Genomic DNA, 16106 nt, shown 5'->3' on the forward strand with positions numbered 1-16106 from the left:
GGATGTTTAAGTAAGCTAGAGGATTTGGGCATGATGATAGACGGTTGATTATTTGAAGCTCAAAGAGAAGAAGAGATCTGTATATGAGTAATTTGGGGGAGTGGTGGGATGGTTTTTCAGTCCATGCCTTGGTGTGTTGAAGCATCTCATTTCCCCTATTTAGGGTCTGTACAGAGAGAACCTAATGCCGTTTTTATGGTGGGCAGTTTGAAATTGGACATATGGCCTTTTGTTTCATATGAGTCAAGAAATATTTTAAGGAGTAGGTTGTCTCTAATAATCCTGACCAGTGCCACCACATCCAGTGAATGAGCTTGTAAGTAAGTCACTTCGTTTTCTAGCCAGCAATGTGATTGCTTGTTAACTCCCAAGAACGATATGATCATCAAGTCTAAAACTAGTTTTAATAAATTATTGAATAAAAGTTTAAAAAACAACAACTCCTCTCCCAACGTTGCCACTTGTCTGAAATATAATTAAGACAGAGCCATATTCCTTTTGTTTCATCAAACCACAGTTCCTGGGTTTCAGTTTCATAGAAATTACATGTGATTTAATTTCTGCATATAAAATTTCATGTCCTGTTTTTTAAATCGGAGATTAAACCACAGTTTCTTTTTTATATCATAGATAGTTGTGGCTTAAATATTCCAGGTTCTATGCATACAAGCCAAGGGGCTAGGAGCGAGTGTGCAGTTATGTGATCAATTCTCTGGCCAATAACCACTATGTCTGAACTGAATCCTTATCTCTCAATTTATTAAAAACTAGCTGGCCCGGCCACGCGTTGCTGTGGTGTGGGTTTTTTTTTTCTTTTAAAAATTCTCCTGACCCTGAGAGTATTCTGGAATCTCCTGTTTTCATTCTTCCCTGTCCCTTTAGAGCAGGGGTCAGCAACCTTTTTCAGCCGTGGGCCGGTCCACTGTCCCTCAGACCATGTGGTGGGCCAGACTATATATATTTTTTTTTGGGGGGGGGGGAAATGAACTAATTCCTATGCCCCACAAATAACCCAGAGATGCATTTTACATAAAAGAACACATTCTACTCATGTAAAAACAGCACGGCGGCCATTTTAAGTGAGGGCACTGGGGAGCATTCTCCCCCACCCTAGTCCCAAATTTGAACCCTGGTTACTCTCTTAAATGCGTGCCTGCCCCTTTAATAGAATTAAACCCTTGCCCTAGATTTAACACCCCCCCCGGAAACCTGATACATGGTACAGTCCACTCTGGCATTGAGCCTGGGGTCAGAAGGGACCATAACGATGCAAGGAGGGGTGATGGGGAACTGGTAGGGTCCTTATACATTTGTGTGCGGCGCTTTTTCCTCTTCTGATAACTGGAGTTTCGTTTGTAAAGCAATACAGAAGTGCAGAAAGGATTATGTGTGGAGACAGGATAGGGAGCAAAGCATATTTGCTGAGCTTTCTCATCCTACATTCCCCCCCCCCCATAAGGAATGGTATGGCCCGGGCCTAAAAACCTTTTCCTGCCTGGAGCTGAAACTACTAAGAAGAGTTTAGGCCTTCCTCTTAACTGTATTTTTTGCGATCTTTACTGAGTGCGGTAAGAATGCAGAGGCTGGGGCTAGGGAGCTTAATGGGGGCTGTCCCTGCTGTCGGTTCCTCCGGTGGTTGCACACAGGAAAATGGAGGACTGAGGTTAAGGAGGTTTTTTGGTCAGCGCACAGTCTGTGACGCTGCCCTGCGATGAGCCTTGCTATTGGTTGTTGTTCAAAGTCTTCAGTTCTGTTGCTGGTGACACGTAATGTGTGCGCCATTTCCCCCCCCCCCTTTATTCTATATTTTGGGCATGATAGGTGTGGGGTTTTTTTTGAATTTTTATTATGCCAGATCCTTCCTTGATGGTCATGCTACACTGTGTCCTAAATTTGATGCGCTTTGGTCCAGCGGTTACGGAGCAAGGTGGTGTCGCGCGCGCACGCACGCAATGGGAACATTTTAATATATATAGATGATATGGTGAGTTAGATATGATCAAGTGTAAGCTATTGTATGGAGGCCATTTCCAGCAGTCTGCTATGCCTGTAATGCATAGACCAATCTGAACCTTCATGTATTTTACATTCTATGTAAAATAGCCTTATGCTCAAATACCACTGTTGACTGATAAATATGTGCTTAGAAAGATATGTAAGATGATAGTCACCGTTAGAGAAATTCATACCGCTGTATAGTTAACATAACACTTTTTTGAGGTTTTCCCCTGCCATGAACATCTGAGACCAAACTAAGCAAGTTGTTGTTGTTGTTGACAACAACTTGTTTTTAAAAATAGCTAGTATGGGGTGAGGAAGAGAACCAAATAGGGAACATATGGATATTGTGGAGTTTAACCCTAGGCCCCTACCGTGATCCAAAACATTTGTATGATGTTGTTGGGAGTGGTCATTAGGAGATTTGGAGCAATGAATTAGTTCTCTGTTGTGTTTTAGCCTAGTACTTGATATAGACGGGTCTGAATGCAGTGGTGAGCCAGGTGAGGGCCCGTAATCTGAAGCTGAATTTTGACAAGATGGAGGGTCCGTGTATAGGTGGTTCCTGGATCTGGGAATTGAGGCTGATGTTGCGCTTACCCTAAAAGGGAGCAGATACATACTCTGGATGTGCTGTTGGTTACTGGTGGCTCAACTAACCTCTGTGGTAAAGAGCACCCTTCGCCATCTTAGGTTGATGCTCCAGTTACAATGGGTTCTGGATGGGGATAAACTACTTGCTGTGATCCATGTGTTCATAACCTCTAGGTTGGATTGCTGTTATGCAATCTCTGTGGGGTTGCTGTTAGGTTTGGTTCAAAATCTGCAGCTAGCAAAGAATGGTTTCTACACTGCTGAGTGGCGTCTCCAGTTTCACCCACAGCACCTGTGCGGAAGGAACTGTACTGGCTGCTGATCAGTTACTGAACCAAATTTAAGCTGTTAGTGTTGGCCTTTAAAGCCCTGAGTAGCTCAAGACATGGATATCCCCTATAGACTGACCCAGTCATTACTGTCTGCTGATGGGGCCCTCCTTGCTGTGCCTCAACCTACAAATATCTATTTGGTTGGCATCTGGAGAAGGGCCTTTTCTGTTGTGGCACCTACCTTATAGAAATGCTTTTTCTGTTCAGATTTGGTAGGCACTAAAGGTGGCATGTTGCCTGCCATGAACTTTCCCTGATTGCTAGTGTTGTTTCCTCTTGCCGTTGGCTACTGTGAGGTTATTACGAAAACTTGCTGTTTTTATTTACTGTGATGTTTTTACTGTGACTTACTGGGGTTTTTTTTTAAAGGTTTTGTGTGTTATGATTTGAACCGCTTTGGTATTTTTGAAAAGTGAAACTTAATCTAAAAATCCTGTTAATAAGCAAATAAATTTAAAAAATATGCTTAAACCAAAATCCAAATAGGCAGTGCATAGAAAGTTTGAGGCAATTGTCATCTTCATCCTGCTTTGAATTGCTGAGAAATCTGTTGGGGGTGCTGTGTGGATAGTGCTGAATTTGTATGGCAGAGAATGAGCTTGAAAATCGCTGCTTGGTCACAAAGCTTACCAAGTGGCATTGGACAGGCTGTGAGAAGCCAACCTAACATATACTTCAGGGTTATTGGGATAAGAGAAAGCTATTTCCATATTTCAGTGTAAATTAAAATATAAACTCGTTCAAATTGCATGCAACTTTTGCTGGCCTTGTGAGAGGTATAATAAATAAACATTTGATTTTTTATTAAGATCTTAAAGTAGGAGATTGTCTCAGTACATGGAAGTAAAAATAGATTTAATGACAGAAGGCATTATCTATCGTTTGTGTAGAATATGATTAATTTCAGCATTAGTGTTCATTCCTAATAGAAAGTCACAACAGTCTTGTGGTAAAAACATGTCACAAATTTTATTTCTGATTGGGGAATTTATAGATCTGTACAATCCTTTCCCTAGTATCTTTACCTGATGGCAGCTGTATTGCTGGGGTATGTGAAGGCAGAGGAAAATCTGCTTCTTGTTAACATATTTCACTAGAATGCAAATTTTCACACTATAAGTAGGTAGACAGATAGCATGGGACTGTTTTTAGAGGTTTTGTTTACAATCAAGCAGCATATAAATTATGTTAAATAAAAATAAAATAAAATGTAGTTTTGCCTTCAAGAAACCTTTATAAAGCTGCTGAATTGATCGCAAGGAATTCAACAGCTCATCTTCCAGATACATGGGCATGGGCGTTACTCAATCTGCTGCGCCTTGCCCCCTGAGGAAATACAGTGGTACCTCGACTTACGGAGTTAATCCGTTCCGAAGGCGCGCTCGTAAGTCAAAATCTTCGCAAGTCGAAGCCGCCATCTCGGAATGGAAAAAAAACTGCAAGTCGAGAAAACCGCATTGAAAACCTTGTAAGTTGAGGTATCGTGCCGCCGCTTTCACTTCGGAAGTCGAATTTTTTTTCACTTCCAGAGGTCATTCGGAAGTCGAAAAATGCGGAAGTCGAGTCGCTCGTAAGTCGAGGTACCACTGTAGATAAAATCTAACACTGTTAGCCAAAATTTAAGTTATTAGTGACATGGAGATGCTGCTGAATATGACACCTCCTTTAATTATTCTGCCCTCTTTGCCCTTCAGTTGTGTAGCAAGTCCTGTCATGACATAAATTTGCTTAACAGCTGCCACCGATAATATTGGTTAGGGATGGACACACAACATACAGTGTGATGACATCACAATATGGATAAATGTTGTTGTACATTATGAAATACTGCTTAAAAAATAACAATCATTGACATTATTGACAACCCAAAAATACAGTAGCAGGGTATTACATCATGGTATATAGAAAGCAAAGAAGCAATAAATAGTAAGAAAAGGAAATGGTAAGAAACTAATATAACTCAAGACATCCATATTTCCTGAGCTGATGTAGATGGTGAATCTTGATCATCAAGGTCCAAAGCATAAGAAAGAAAATCCCACCAGATGGCATAGAAATGTTCTGGATCCTCCAACCCCCAGGAAACTTGTAATTGATGTATGTTTCCTTCCCCACACCTTAGCCAAATTCCATAGGTTCTTACATCACACATTCTTATGCTACCTGTAAAAAGTTCAGCGCTGAGTGATAAGGAGACTGAAGCATTGCAAACTAGTTTTAGGACACAGCATCTCTCCAGTGATTTCATGTCAGAGGAAGGTGGATATTTCCTGATAGACAAAGATGGTGTGTGTATGTGTATATGTCACATAGAGTTTCTGGTATTTGTTTGCTTGTTTTCTTTAAAGAAAAAAACAAAAACAAAACCTATTCGTACACCTGTGCCAATTACTTATCTGTGCTACACAAGGCCTTCTGTTGCATTAATTTGTTCTATCTGCAATACCAGATCGGACAGAGTTAGTACATAATGTTTATGTTTTGTGTTATTTGTGAGAACAACTGAAACATCTGAGTAGATGAAGCAGTCAAAACAAAATGTTTTATTTTTGTTTCGTTGTGAATTATACCATTGCAAACCAGTTCTTGCAGTTTCAGCCTTGGAAACTTTGCACACTGTTCCCTGCTTAAAGTGACACATCTTCCCTTGAGTAAGCCTTGGTATTAATTTAGATGGTTATGAATCCTTGATAATTTTGAGGTAAGGACATCTTTATGTACCCTTCTGGCCTCCATTTCAGGCAGATGGGTGCATCGCTTCTTGAAATAGATTTCATCACTAGAAAATATTATTCTCTCTTAGTGGAATATGGTTAACTAACCATTTTACAATATAGTTAAAGGGATTACAAATGACCCCCCCCCAATAATAATAATAATAATAATTGCTTGTCCTTTAACTTGGACTACTTGTGAAGAAAGGAACAATAACATTTTAGGATACTCTTGTTAATTTTCTTGCAGTGTTTTTGAACTGCATTAGATCAGTTTGAAAATCAAAATTAAAAGGGTTAAAAAAATTGATCTTCACTTGGGGTGAAAAAGATTCTGAGACTAATGCTATTACTGTAGTCAAAAATTAACATAAACTAAAGCACTTTGACTTCTTGGTTTCACTAGGGTTGAAATGATGCCATTGAAACCAGACTCTACTGTCTGGACTTTTGAAATGTGTGTTGTGCTTTTTTAAATAAGTGTATCTCTGGAGTGTTCATTATCTCCTTAATTTCTAGGAGAATGAGCCCTTTACACTTTTGTTGGCTTTTTAATGGAACCCCACATTGCCTATTGAATTTTATAGTGTTTAAGACCAGTTTAAAAGAGCACCAACTATTGCCTTTGTTTTATTTTATGGGGAGCATAGGGTGGCGGTAAATGGGTGTTTGCTGAAGGGAAGGGGAAACTGGGTACTGAAATTGTGGCTTTCTGGCACTAACTCAAATCCCGTCTGTATTTAAATGCTTGTCCCCAGGTTACGACTATGGCTATATCTGCGTGGAGTTTTCCCTCTTGGAAGAGGCCATCGCCTGCATGGAAGCCAACCAGGTTGCTTTACACTTCGGTCGAAAATGCTGCTAGAAGAATATTTTTGTGGGGAGGGTTGACACCTAGTGATTTTTTAAAAAGTAAACAAAGATTCAGAGAAAGTCTTCCCCCCCCAAAGAAACTGTACAGCGTAACATGGCTGATGTATTACAGAAATCAGGAGAGGCTTAATGTTCCACAGAAAGAACTTAAAATAGTCTGCCTCTCAAGTTGTGCATGCTTCGCAGGCTTGATAGTTTCTAAGTGTGGTAGTTAAGGAAAGGTTTCCAGTTCTGGTGGTTGTTCTTATGAGCTTGTATGTGTGGTAGATTTCAAGTGACAGTAGCTAAAATGTCAGATGTTTCACTTTCTTGATTGTACAGTAAAATGACAATCTGTACTTCCTCTAAGCAAAATAGCTATGTTTGAATATGCTCCTGGGAGTGCAGACTCTCACACACCCCTTTACGTGTATTCATGGGCTAGACCACTAATATGCAGCTCTGAGTGAAAAATCCAATTTGCATGCCTCATTTGTCTATGTGCTTTCATCTGGTTGGTGGGGCGGGCTTTGTCTGTTTCCTTGAGTATTCATATTTATATTATTATGCAAGTTGGAGCTGCATAAGAGAAGTCTGGCCTGTTCCAGCTGCACCTGGTTAATCTGAATGTCTTAACATTTTCTTAGAAATAGAAAGTGCCTAGCATAGCTCCAAATCATATCTTCAGCTTTAAAAATACATATATATTGAGTGCTATAAATAAAAAATTATAGCAGAAAATGGATCTTACAATAATACCTATGGCTTAGAAATTTTAGAAAATAAGCCCTATGTTCCCCCCCACACACATTTAAGAAATTGATCAAATTCTCAACTGTTTTTACATAGTAAATTCTTACTTGAAGTTACTCAGTTCTTCATATCCAGCTTGAGAAATGCCTTCCAGTTTCTGTCTGCTACGATTCTAGAAGTGATTAATATTTCTCACAAAAATAATGTAAGCTGGAAACACTGTATCCTTGGTAATTTCAGTGAACAGATTGATGCTAAATGTGATGATTTATATACCCAATAATTTGAGAAATGAAATTTAGGAATCCTCGCCACGAATCTGTTCTTCTAACATGACTATCAGATATAATGACCAGAGTGCTTCCATGTCCAACAGCTGTCAGGTACCTGTTTATACATATTAAAGTAAAGCAGCCATTTGAATGTAGTTATTTTCTGACAGCATCCTATTTTTGTAGAAACTACAGATTGTCCTTCTAGATATTGTCATTGCCCATCCTTTTTTTGTTTACTGTCGCCCCATAGCTCAAAAACTCAAGGCAGCACTATATATAAGCCTGATTATAACTCAGAATATGAATTTTCTTTCCTTCTTAAAAATTGGCTTAACCAATAAGGAAGATGATACTTAATTATTATTAACCATTTATCAGTCACTTTGCACAATAAAAAAGTTTCAAAGTGACTTGGCAATGTTCCATGAATTCTCAATCATGAATGAATTTGAAATAAGAATTTCATAGCTGCTGTTCCAGTAGTCTGTCTGCAGCTTTATTCTGAGCTGTAGCTAGGTCTTTTTTTCTATTCTTATAATTTGCATTTATACCATTATATAGTTCATCCTATTCTGGACAGATAACAGAAGATAACTACCCCAAAAGAGGTAGTGATGGCAACAAATTTGGATGACATTAGAAGAGGATTAGACAAATTCAAGTGTTAACCCAACTACCTGAGGCAATATGCCTCTGAATGCAAGTTAGTGAAAGTGACAAGTGGGGAAAGTGCTGTTTGGCTCAGGTTCAACTTGCAGGCTTCCCACAGACATCTGATTAGCTGTTTTGGTAGCATAGTTTAGATTTGTGTTAAATATGATTGGCATTTACCACAGTGCTGCCCACCAACAAGGTTTTATTTTCAAAACCCACATGTCTCACTTAAGCTGCAGCAACCTCAGATGTTGTTTCCAGTAGCCATGCAGCCACAAACAAGTTCCCCACCATTAAAGCTTCTTATTCCGCAAAGTGTCCTGAATTAATTTGAGCAGTGGCTCTTGTATACACATGGCTCAAAAAAAGCACTGGCACAAGGTTAACCATCAAACATAAGCAGAGGGCATACTGCAGAGCCCCTTCCCTTCATTTGGAGCAACTTTTGATTTATAATGTTTGGATGCTTTCTGACTCAGGATTGACCAGGTTCAGCTTTTGCCTGTTCTCTATTAACTGTAGAGTTCGTGTGTGGGGGTGTGTGCTCTATATCAGGGCAGAATTTCTCTTTGACGTATTGTACATGAAGACCCCTCACCCTCAAAAAGCTACTTTACTTTTTGTAGGAAGTATGCCTGATGTACTGTCTTCTGCCAGTTTGGACTGCTGTAGCTAAACCAGTTAAAATGTGTTGGTTTTTGTAATGTACCAGGACAGTTTTAGAACCTCTCCTTTTCAGATACAGAGAAAAGCCCTGAAATTTAGGTGAAGGCACCAAGGCGACAGGAGCAGGGGGCTACTTAGCAGGATCTGTTGTTGATGATGAAATACACAGGGTTACTGTTGTCCTTGTCACCAGAGGGATTTATTTGGCATTCCAGGCACTCTTGTTGCTGCAGGTGCATTGCCATTTAATTCAGGGTAGGGAAATGAGTAAAGCAAACGATAATTGAATGTGTCTCCTGTTCTCGCTGATAGAACACCCACTGTGTGATATTTGTAAAAAAATTAATACCATGACTTTCATGGTGACTGTTGTCACCATGACTGTTGTCAGTTGTCTTGTCATTTGGTTTTGACATCACTTTCTCTGTTAGTGTGTTGCTGCTGTCCATTTCGGGTGAGATGCCTTTTTAGGTAGGGAAGAGGTGCAGAAAGTAACGTGTCTTATCTAGTTTGCTTCGCCTGCATACACATGAATTGTTTTCTCACTACCAAAATGACTTCAGAGTTAATGAACTGGCTCCTTCCTTCTTCAGACAACAGCCTTGAAACGGAAAGAATATAGCAAGAATATAGAAAATTACTGAGTATGCCTTTTTTATTGAAGAATTCAATTATTTCAAAAGGTTATTCCATTTTGAGGACATGTTTAGCTCCCTGTGTGGGATGGAGGGAGCAACCTGTATTAATTTTCAAAATCTCAGCTATCCAGGGTATTCATGCGCTTTTATTCTTTATAGTCACCTGGAGCCGAGGAAGATTAAAATGCTGCCAGTCCTGCCTTTTCTTGGTTCCTATTCTAAAATAGCCAATGTCTGTCATTTATTTTAAGCATAGATTACCTGTGATTGAAAACTGAAGAATATTTGTATTAGATGATGGCATTAGTATAGTTGTCGTGATACCGTTGCCAGTCATTGAAACAACTGAGCTGACACAAGGGTGTGTTACAAGGTTTATTTGCTATTCCTGAGTTGGGTGATCCGTGTCAAGTTAGTTATAGCCCTTGTAATACAAAGGATATAAATTCCATAAACCAAATTGATAAGCATGTTCAATTTGTCACAGTTGTTAAGTAGTTGGAAGCACCGGCAGGTCTTTCTCTTACCATTTTCTGGATCATTGATAAATCATTAGGATGAGTTTGATAAGGAACTGCAGAAGAACCACAAAAGATGTTCTCTTATCTTTCCTGTGAGGCCTGCTTCATGTTAAGTTTGAAGCCCCTTGCCAACAGTGGTTCTTAACTGTGGTCCATGAACCACTGATGGTCTGCAGGCAATTTAAGTCAATTCTGAGCATTGACTTAAGGAGGAAACATTGAGGCCAGCAGCTCATTTATGATATGTTTGACCAGTTGTGACATATAAGGAAGCGAACTTTATTGGGAAGAAAGGCTGGTGAAGTGTGTGGCTGCAATTCTTGCAGTTCTTCTTTTACATGTTATGTGCAGTCTGTGGCACATGCACTTGTTAGCTGCAGTATCCAGCGATGGTTTTGCACTAGCAGAAAGCACATGCTTATGCATAGTGGGGTCCATTATCTTTTTTGGATTGATCTTGCCAGCTCCACTCCATGCCTTCTATCCTGCTCCTAAAGATTGGGGAACTCTCTTGAAAATGTGGGATATGGCATGGAAGGCTGTCGTGGGGAGGAGAAAATAATAAAAACTGGATGGCTTAACTTGCATGAGCAGAAGCGCTTTCCACTAGCACAAGGCATCATAGGTTACAGCCCAATATCTTTTTCCAGTAAAGAACTTCTTTTGTGTGCATCTGAGGTCTCAGACTGAGCATTTATTTGAGTATCCTTGTGATATCTGTGGAACTACTGTGGAAAACAGTGTGAGACAACAGGTTGCTCCTGCAGCTAATTTTGTTTGCACCAAGTGGCTAGGATTTCCAAACACACTTCTGTTTTCAAATACGATTAAGACACTTCCTTGAAGTACATTATTGTAGATGGTTTATCTCAATGGGAACTCCGTTATGCAGACAATCCTCAGCCATAGCAGGGCTAAGTGGTTCACCTGATGCCATGGTGATTAGGTATGATTGACAGGTGGGCAGCCTCACCCACTGGTGAAAATGGTTTTCAGGATGGGATCCCAGAATCCTGCTTGTCCTGTCTTATAACATCTCCATTAGCTACCATGTAAGCACAGCCCCTGACATCATCTGAAGATGGCCCATTCTTCCACCCCCACCAGTTCCTTTCTTGCTTTTTGTTCCTTTTTGTTTTGTGGCATTTAGGATTGGGAATTCTAATCTGAGGTAGCCTTGGTGAAAATTGAAGCAGGGCAGTGGTTATTCTGGGCTATTTAATCCAAAACAGTTTTTTCTCTGGCTGTGTCAGTTATTTGCTCTTGCTCGCTCACTATAGCATGTGCCTTCCCTCTTACATAGCAGATTTACTCCTGAGGGAGTGCACCCTCAACAAGGAAAAGATAGGCCCTTGAGGGCTTTAGCTAACACAATCAACCTGAATTGAGCTGAGAAACAAGTTTGTAATTGGGGGGGGGGGGACTAAGACCAGGATAACACTGCCTGAGTGTTAAAGACACAGTGAAAAGCCCTTGTCTGTATCCCATTGCTATCAGAGGTATGGTAGGTGAGCAGCTGAGATAGGGCCTTCTTTCTGGTAGTGTCTAGATGGTCAAATGCTGTCCCTGGTGAAAGTTCTAGACTCCTTCCCTACTTTCATACAGGTCCACAGCTAAGGCCTTTTTGTTCCACTAACCTGTTAATCTTTGACTATTGTGTCCTATTAATGTGGCTACTTTTATACTTTTATGTTTTGCGGTGGTTTTATTGTTTTAAAGCTACCTTTTGATAGTGTTGAATATAGCATGAAAAAACAGGACATAAATATAATGGAATTTTTAAAAAATGTCACTGGTCAAATACCTGAGAACTAGGCATAATACAAGTTGAACAATGTTAGGAGAAAAGGAATATTTGCCTTTTGCTTTCATCTGTGTGTAAATACTTTGGTGATCATATCTTTGCATAATAGGATTGTGTGTGCTGGCAATAGTGTGTTGCACATTTTGCCTCCTTACAAAGGGGGAGATGTTTGGGTTAACCAAGAGATTACAACAGTCCTTTCCATGTAGCTTTTACACTTCTGTCTTCTCTAGTCACTCTTGTTATTCTTTCTGCAGTCATTTTTGTAAAGCAAAGTCTCATTTCAATATAGGATCCTGCTGAGATTGCACTAAAAAGGCTTCCTGTCCTCTTCCTCTGGTTAGGGGAACCTCTTATTGCTGTGGGATTTAGAAGAGGTGTCCACCCTGTACTGTAAAAGAGTGATGCTACCCTCATAGGAAACAATGGAATAATACTATTTCAAGCTAGTTTGCTATTAGAGTGCGAAATACGAATCTACAGTGTCTGGAGTTTCTTCCACTTTTCCTATTATTTCCCCTTTTACCCTCAATTCTTGCTTATTTAGTCTTACTGCTCCCCCTGCCCTGGACAACTATCTGTTCCCGTTCCATTCCCAGTCTACAGTGAGGCCCCATTGGATTTTAGGAAGATGTGTCACATTTCTGTTGTGATTCTCTAGTAGAAGATTGGTAATATGACTACTAAATAGTGACCATATTCATGTGTAATGCTAAAACAAAAACACAAACTAATACAGTAGCCCCCTCCCACAAACACATTTAAAAGGACATAGAAAGTTAACCATCCAAAGGCCTGTTTAAAGAGAAATGTTTTGGCCTGGCGTCTAAAAATATATAATGAAGGTGCCAGGCAAGCCTCCTTGGGGAGAGCATTCCACAAACTGGAAGCCACTGCAGAAAAGGTCTGTTCTTGTGTTGCCACTCTCTGGATGTCTCCACTCTCGTGGGGGAGGCACATGAAGAAGGGCATCAGATGTTGATCACAGGGTCTGGGTCAGTTTATATGAGGAGAGGCTGTCCTTGAGGTATTGCAGTCCTCAGCCTTTTAAGGCTTTATAGGTCAAAACCAGCACTTTGAATCGCGCCCATAAACTAATTTTCAGCAAGTGCAGTTGGGCCAGGATTGGTGCAATATGCTCAAATGGACTTGCCCTGGTGAGCACCCCAGCCACTGAATTCTGCACAGGTGGACTTTCTGAACAGTCTTCAGAGGCAGCTCCTTATATAACACGTTGCATAATCTCTTTGAAACACACTCAGCTTTTTGGAGAGGGGGAGGGGAGGACCTTTGCTTTGGGAAGTGGCATGGTGGTGAGTGTGTGCTGTTTGTGTGGTTTGTATGTGTGTAGCATGTTCTCTGTATACATTGACCATGCCAGTCACTGGTATGTGACCCTTAGAGGGCTGGCCTGTGTCAGTGTGGCCACTGGGCTAAAGAAGGTTCACATGCCCTGTCTGATAGGCATCACCGTGCAACCCAGTAATCTTATGCTGTTCTCTGAACCTGCCACCCTAAGTACTGGTAGGAGTGGAACCATGGTAAAATGATATCACCAACTCCCAACTTTGGAGAAACTCTGGTCCAGGCTTTCTCAACCTTGGATCCCCAGATGTTGTTGGACTATAACTCCAATCATTCCTAGCCAGGAGGACCAGCAGCCAAGGATGGTGGGAGTTGTAGTCCAACAACATCTGGGGACCCAAGGTTGAGAAAGGCTGCTCTAGTCAGATGCAATGGTCAATGCTATCAAAAGCCACTGAGAGATCAAGCAAGAACAACAGGGTTGTGCTTCCCCTATATCTCTCCCATAGAAGGTAATCCAAGGCCATTGAATTGACTATGGGACAATTCTCAGCTTTCTCAGAGTCCAAGCAAGGGTTTGTAGGAACAGTCACACTGCTGCCCCCTTCAAGGCATTGGGCACCACCCCCTGGCACAAAGAAACACGAATGATTTTCTTCCCATGTAATATACGTGGCATTAAAGTGCATGCTTCTAAGCCTTATTTGTACTACAGCATGACTGGACATGCTGGTTTACCCTCGGCACACACTAAGTCAAGTAGTAAGAAGCTGATCTCTTAGGAGAGATGCTCTGAAGGATTCTTCTACCTCCTCTTTGGGGTACTATGCTGCAACTTACAAAAAATATTTCTGTTTGAAATCATCTTTTTTGTCATACCTTGTATAAAAGAACAAGAGCCAGTGTGGTGTAGTGGTTAAGAGCGGTAGACTCGTTATCTGGGGAGCCGGGTTCGCATCTCCACTCCTCCACATGCAGCTGCTGGGTGACCTTGGGCTAGTCACACTTCTTTAAAGTCTCTCAGCCCCACTCACCTCACAGAGTGTTTGTTGTGGGGGAGGAAGGGAAAGAAGAATGTTAGCCGCTTTGAGACTCCTTCGGGTAGTGAAAAGCGGGGTATCAAATCCAAACTCCTCTTCTTCTTCTTCTTCTTCTTCTTCTTCTGCTGATGATACAAGAATATATTTTAGTTATTGCCAAAATGAGAGAGTATGAAAACTCTTTTCTGTCTTGACAGAACATCAACTAAGACCATACTAAGACACAGTATGGCAGTGTCCAAGGGAAGTCCCATCATATTGGTAGTTGTTTTGTGAATTTGATGTCCCCCTCCCCTTAAATTCATTATTCAATAAGTGCGAAACCCAAGCAATATGCAAATCACCAGCAGTGAATGTCAGGGTGCAGACCGGTCATTGTTCACCATCTTATATGGGGATGTTAGCTTCACTTGATAATGCTAACATATATAGACTAAGTGTTTGTGTACTGTGAAATATCGGCATAGCTTCTCAAAGCTTTCTTCACTTGAGAAATATGTCAGTGGGCCATGTCTTATAAACAAGGGTGTTGGCCTCCCCTGGCCCATTCATCTGAGTGCTGTCATTGATAACTTTCCCTGCCTTAAAGTAGGATGTCACAACTATGCATGGGACTTTCATAATGCTAGCCTATTAATAAATAAAGGACACAGTTGTGAGAACTGAATATACAGTTGCTTCCCTCAGGCCAAAACAATGCATTGCAGCAAAGCAGAAAAATAGCCCTGTGCACAGTCCCTCGTGTGCAGATTGATAGTACACAAGCAGTGTGCAGGGGACTTTTCTTGTCCTCCTAAAGGAACTAGTATCTCTTGAAGGCTTGGAGGTGATGATAATAGATCTACTGTTGAGGTGGATGTTGTAGCTATGAAGATGATTAAGTTCTTATATATGTTTAAGACTATTCTGTTGCATTTCACATATAGGTTGGAACATTCTTAAAATCTAATTTTGTAGCTTATTCATTGACTCCTTAAACTCTATGCATCCTGTGCCATAGGAAAAAATGTGCTTCTTAGAAAATCTTAGTGAAAGCAAGGACTTGAAGTGTGGAGACATTTCAGTTTTTTATAGATCACTTTTATTTTGTGTTTGGCATTCATGATGAAGAGTCCCTTGATATCCTTTTTATGACATGCTGTAACGTATTAGAAGAACCTTGGCAGATTTCCCATAGCATTGTTTTCTTTCACAATTTAGAAGACACAGCACAGGATGTCTTTCTGTCAAGTCAAGTTGCTTTCTTGAGACATTTCATCCAGGCTGTTCCTTTTCTGTGCTTTCTGTGCTGGTAGAGAAATGAATTTTTGAGTAGCTGCAATAGTTCATATATAGCTATCCTGTTGTGACTCTCCTTCCATGGTTGGACTGCAGATTAGTGTGCATTCTGATTGCCTGATTGAGCTTTTCACAAGAATCTGTCTGGTGATGAAATGTGTGGTGTAAACATGCCTAGTGAAACAACTGAAGAAAAAGTTTGCTCCTGCTGCAGCTCATTCTTAATGTTTATTGGTTGTAGTCAAGTGATTGGGCTGTTAGGAGTCCAGTGGATCCCGTCTTTTTTGTTTGATTTACTGCCATGATTAAAGAAATTAAATTCATCCATGGGTCCAAGTAGCAGCGAGCTACATGGTAGCAATCCATTACAGAAAGTGTGCATCTACAGAAACTACTCACTGGCTGTCATCATGCAGCATATTACAGAAAAGTGCTTGCAGGGTCATATCCAGATTACCCATGGGATTCCTGACAATATCAACTTTTCTGTACCAAGAAGCGAGCGAGTCCTCTTTGCTGTAGAGGTAAGTTTGAATTACGCTCACTGACTGAGTAAATCCTATATGGGAATGATCTAAGGGTAATAGCAGGAATCTAAAGGCCATGTGTAACCAGGGCTGTCTCGCCATAGGGGCTGGGTGGTGCGGTGCACCAGGGTGCCAGGCCCCCCAGGGGCGCCCCC

The 16106-nt window shown here is 40.8% G+C and overlaps 1 protein-coding gene across 3 annotated transcripts in view; it reads left to right on the forward strand.

Moving 5' to 3' along the window:
- Positions 1 to 16106, forward strand: part of RBM6 (RNA binding motif protein 6) — a 51129-nt gene that overhangs the window by 10461 nt on the left and 24562 nt on the right. For all 3 annotated transcript variants that reach the window (XM_033140578.1, XM_033140577.1, XM_033140576.1), the window contains one exon: positions 6397 to 6470. In XM_033140578.1, the coding sequence (XP_032996469.1) occupies positions 6397 to 6470 (74 nt within the window). The remainder of the gene's footprint in view (positions 1 to 6396; positions 6471 to 16106) is intronic.

Source organism: Lacerta agilis, chromosome 2, assembly GCF_009819535.1.
Source record: "Lacerta agilis isolate rLacAgi1 chromosome 2, rLacAgi1.pri, whole genome shotgun sequence".
Lineage (NCBI taxonomy): Eukaryota > Metazoa > Chordata > Lepidosauria > Squamata > Lacertidae > Lacerta > Lacerta agilis.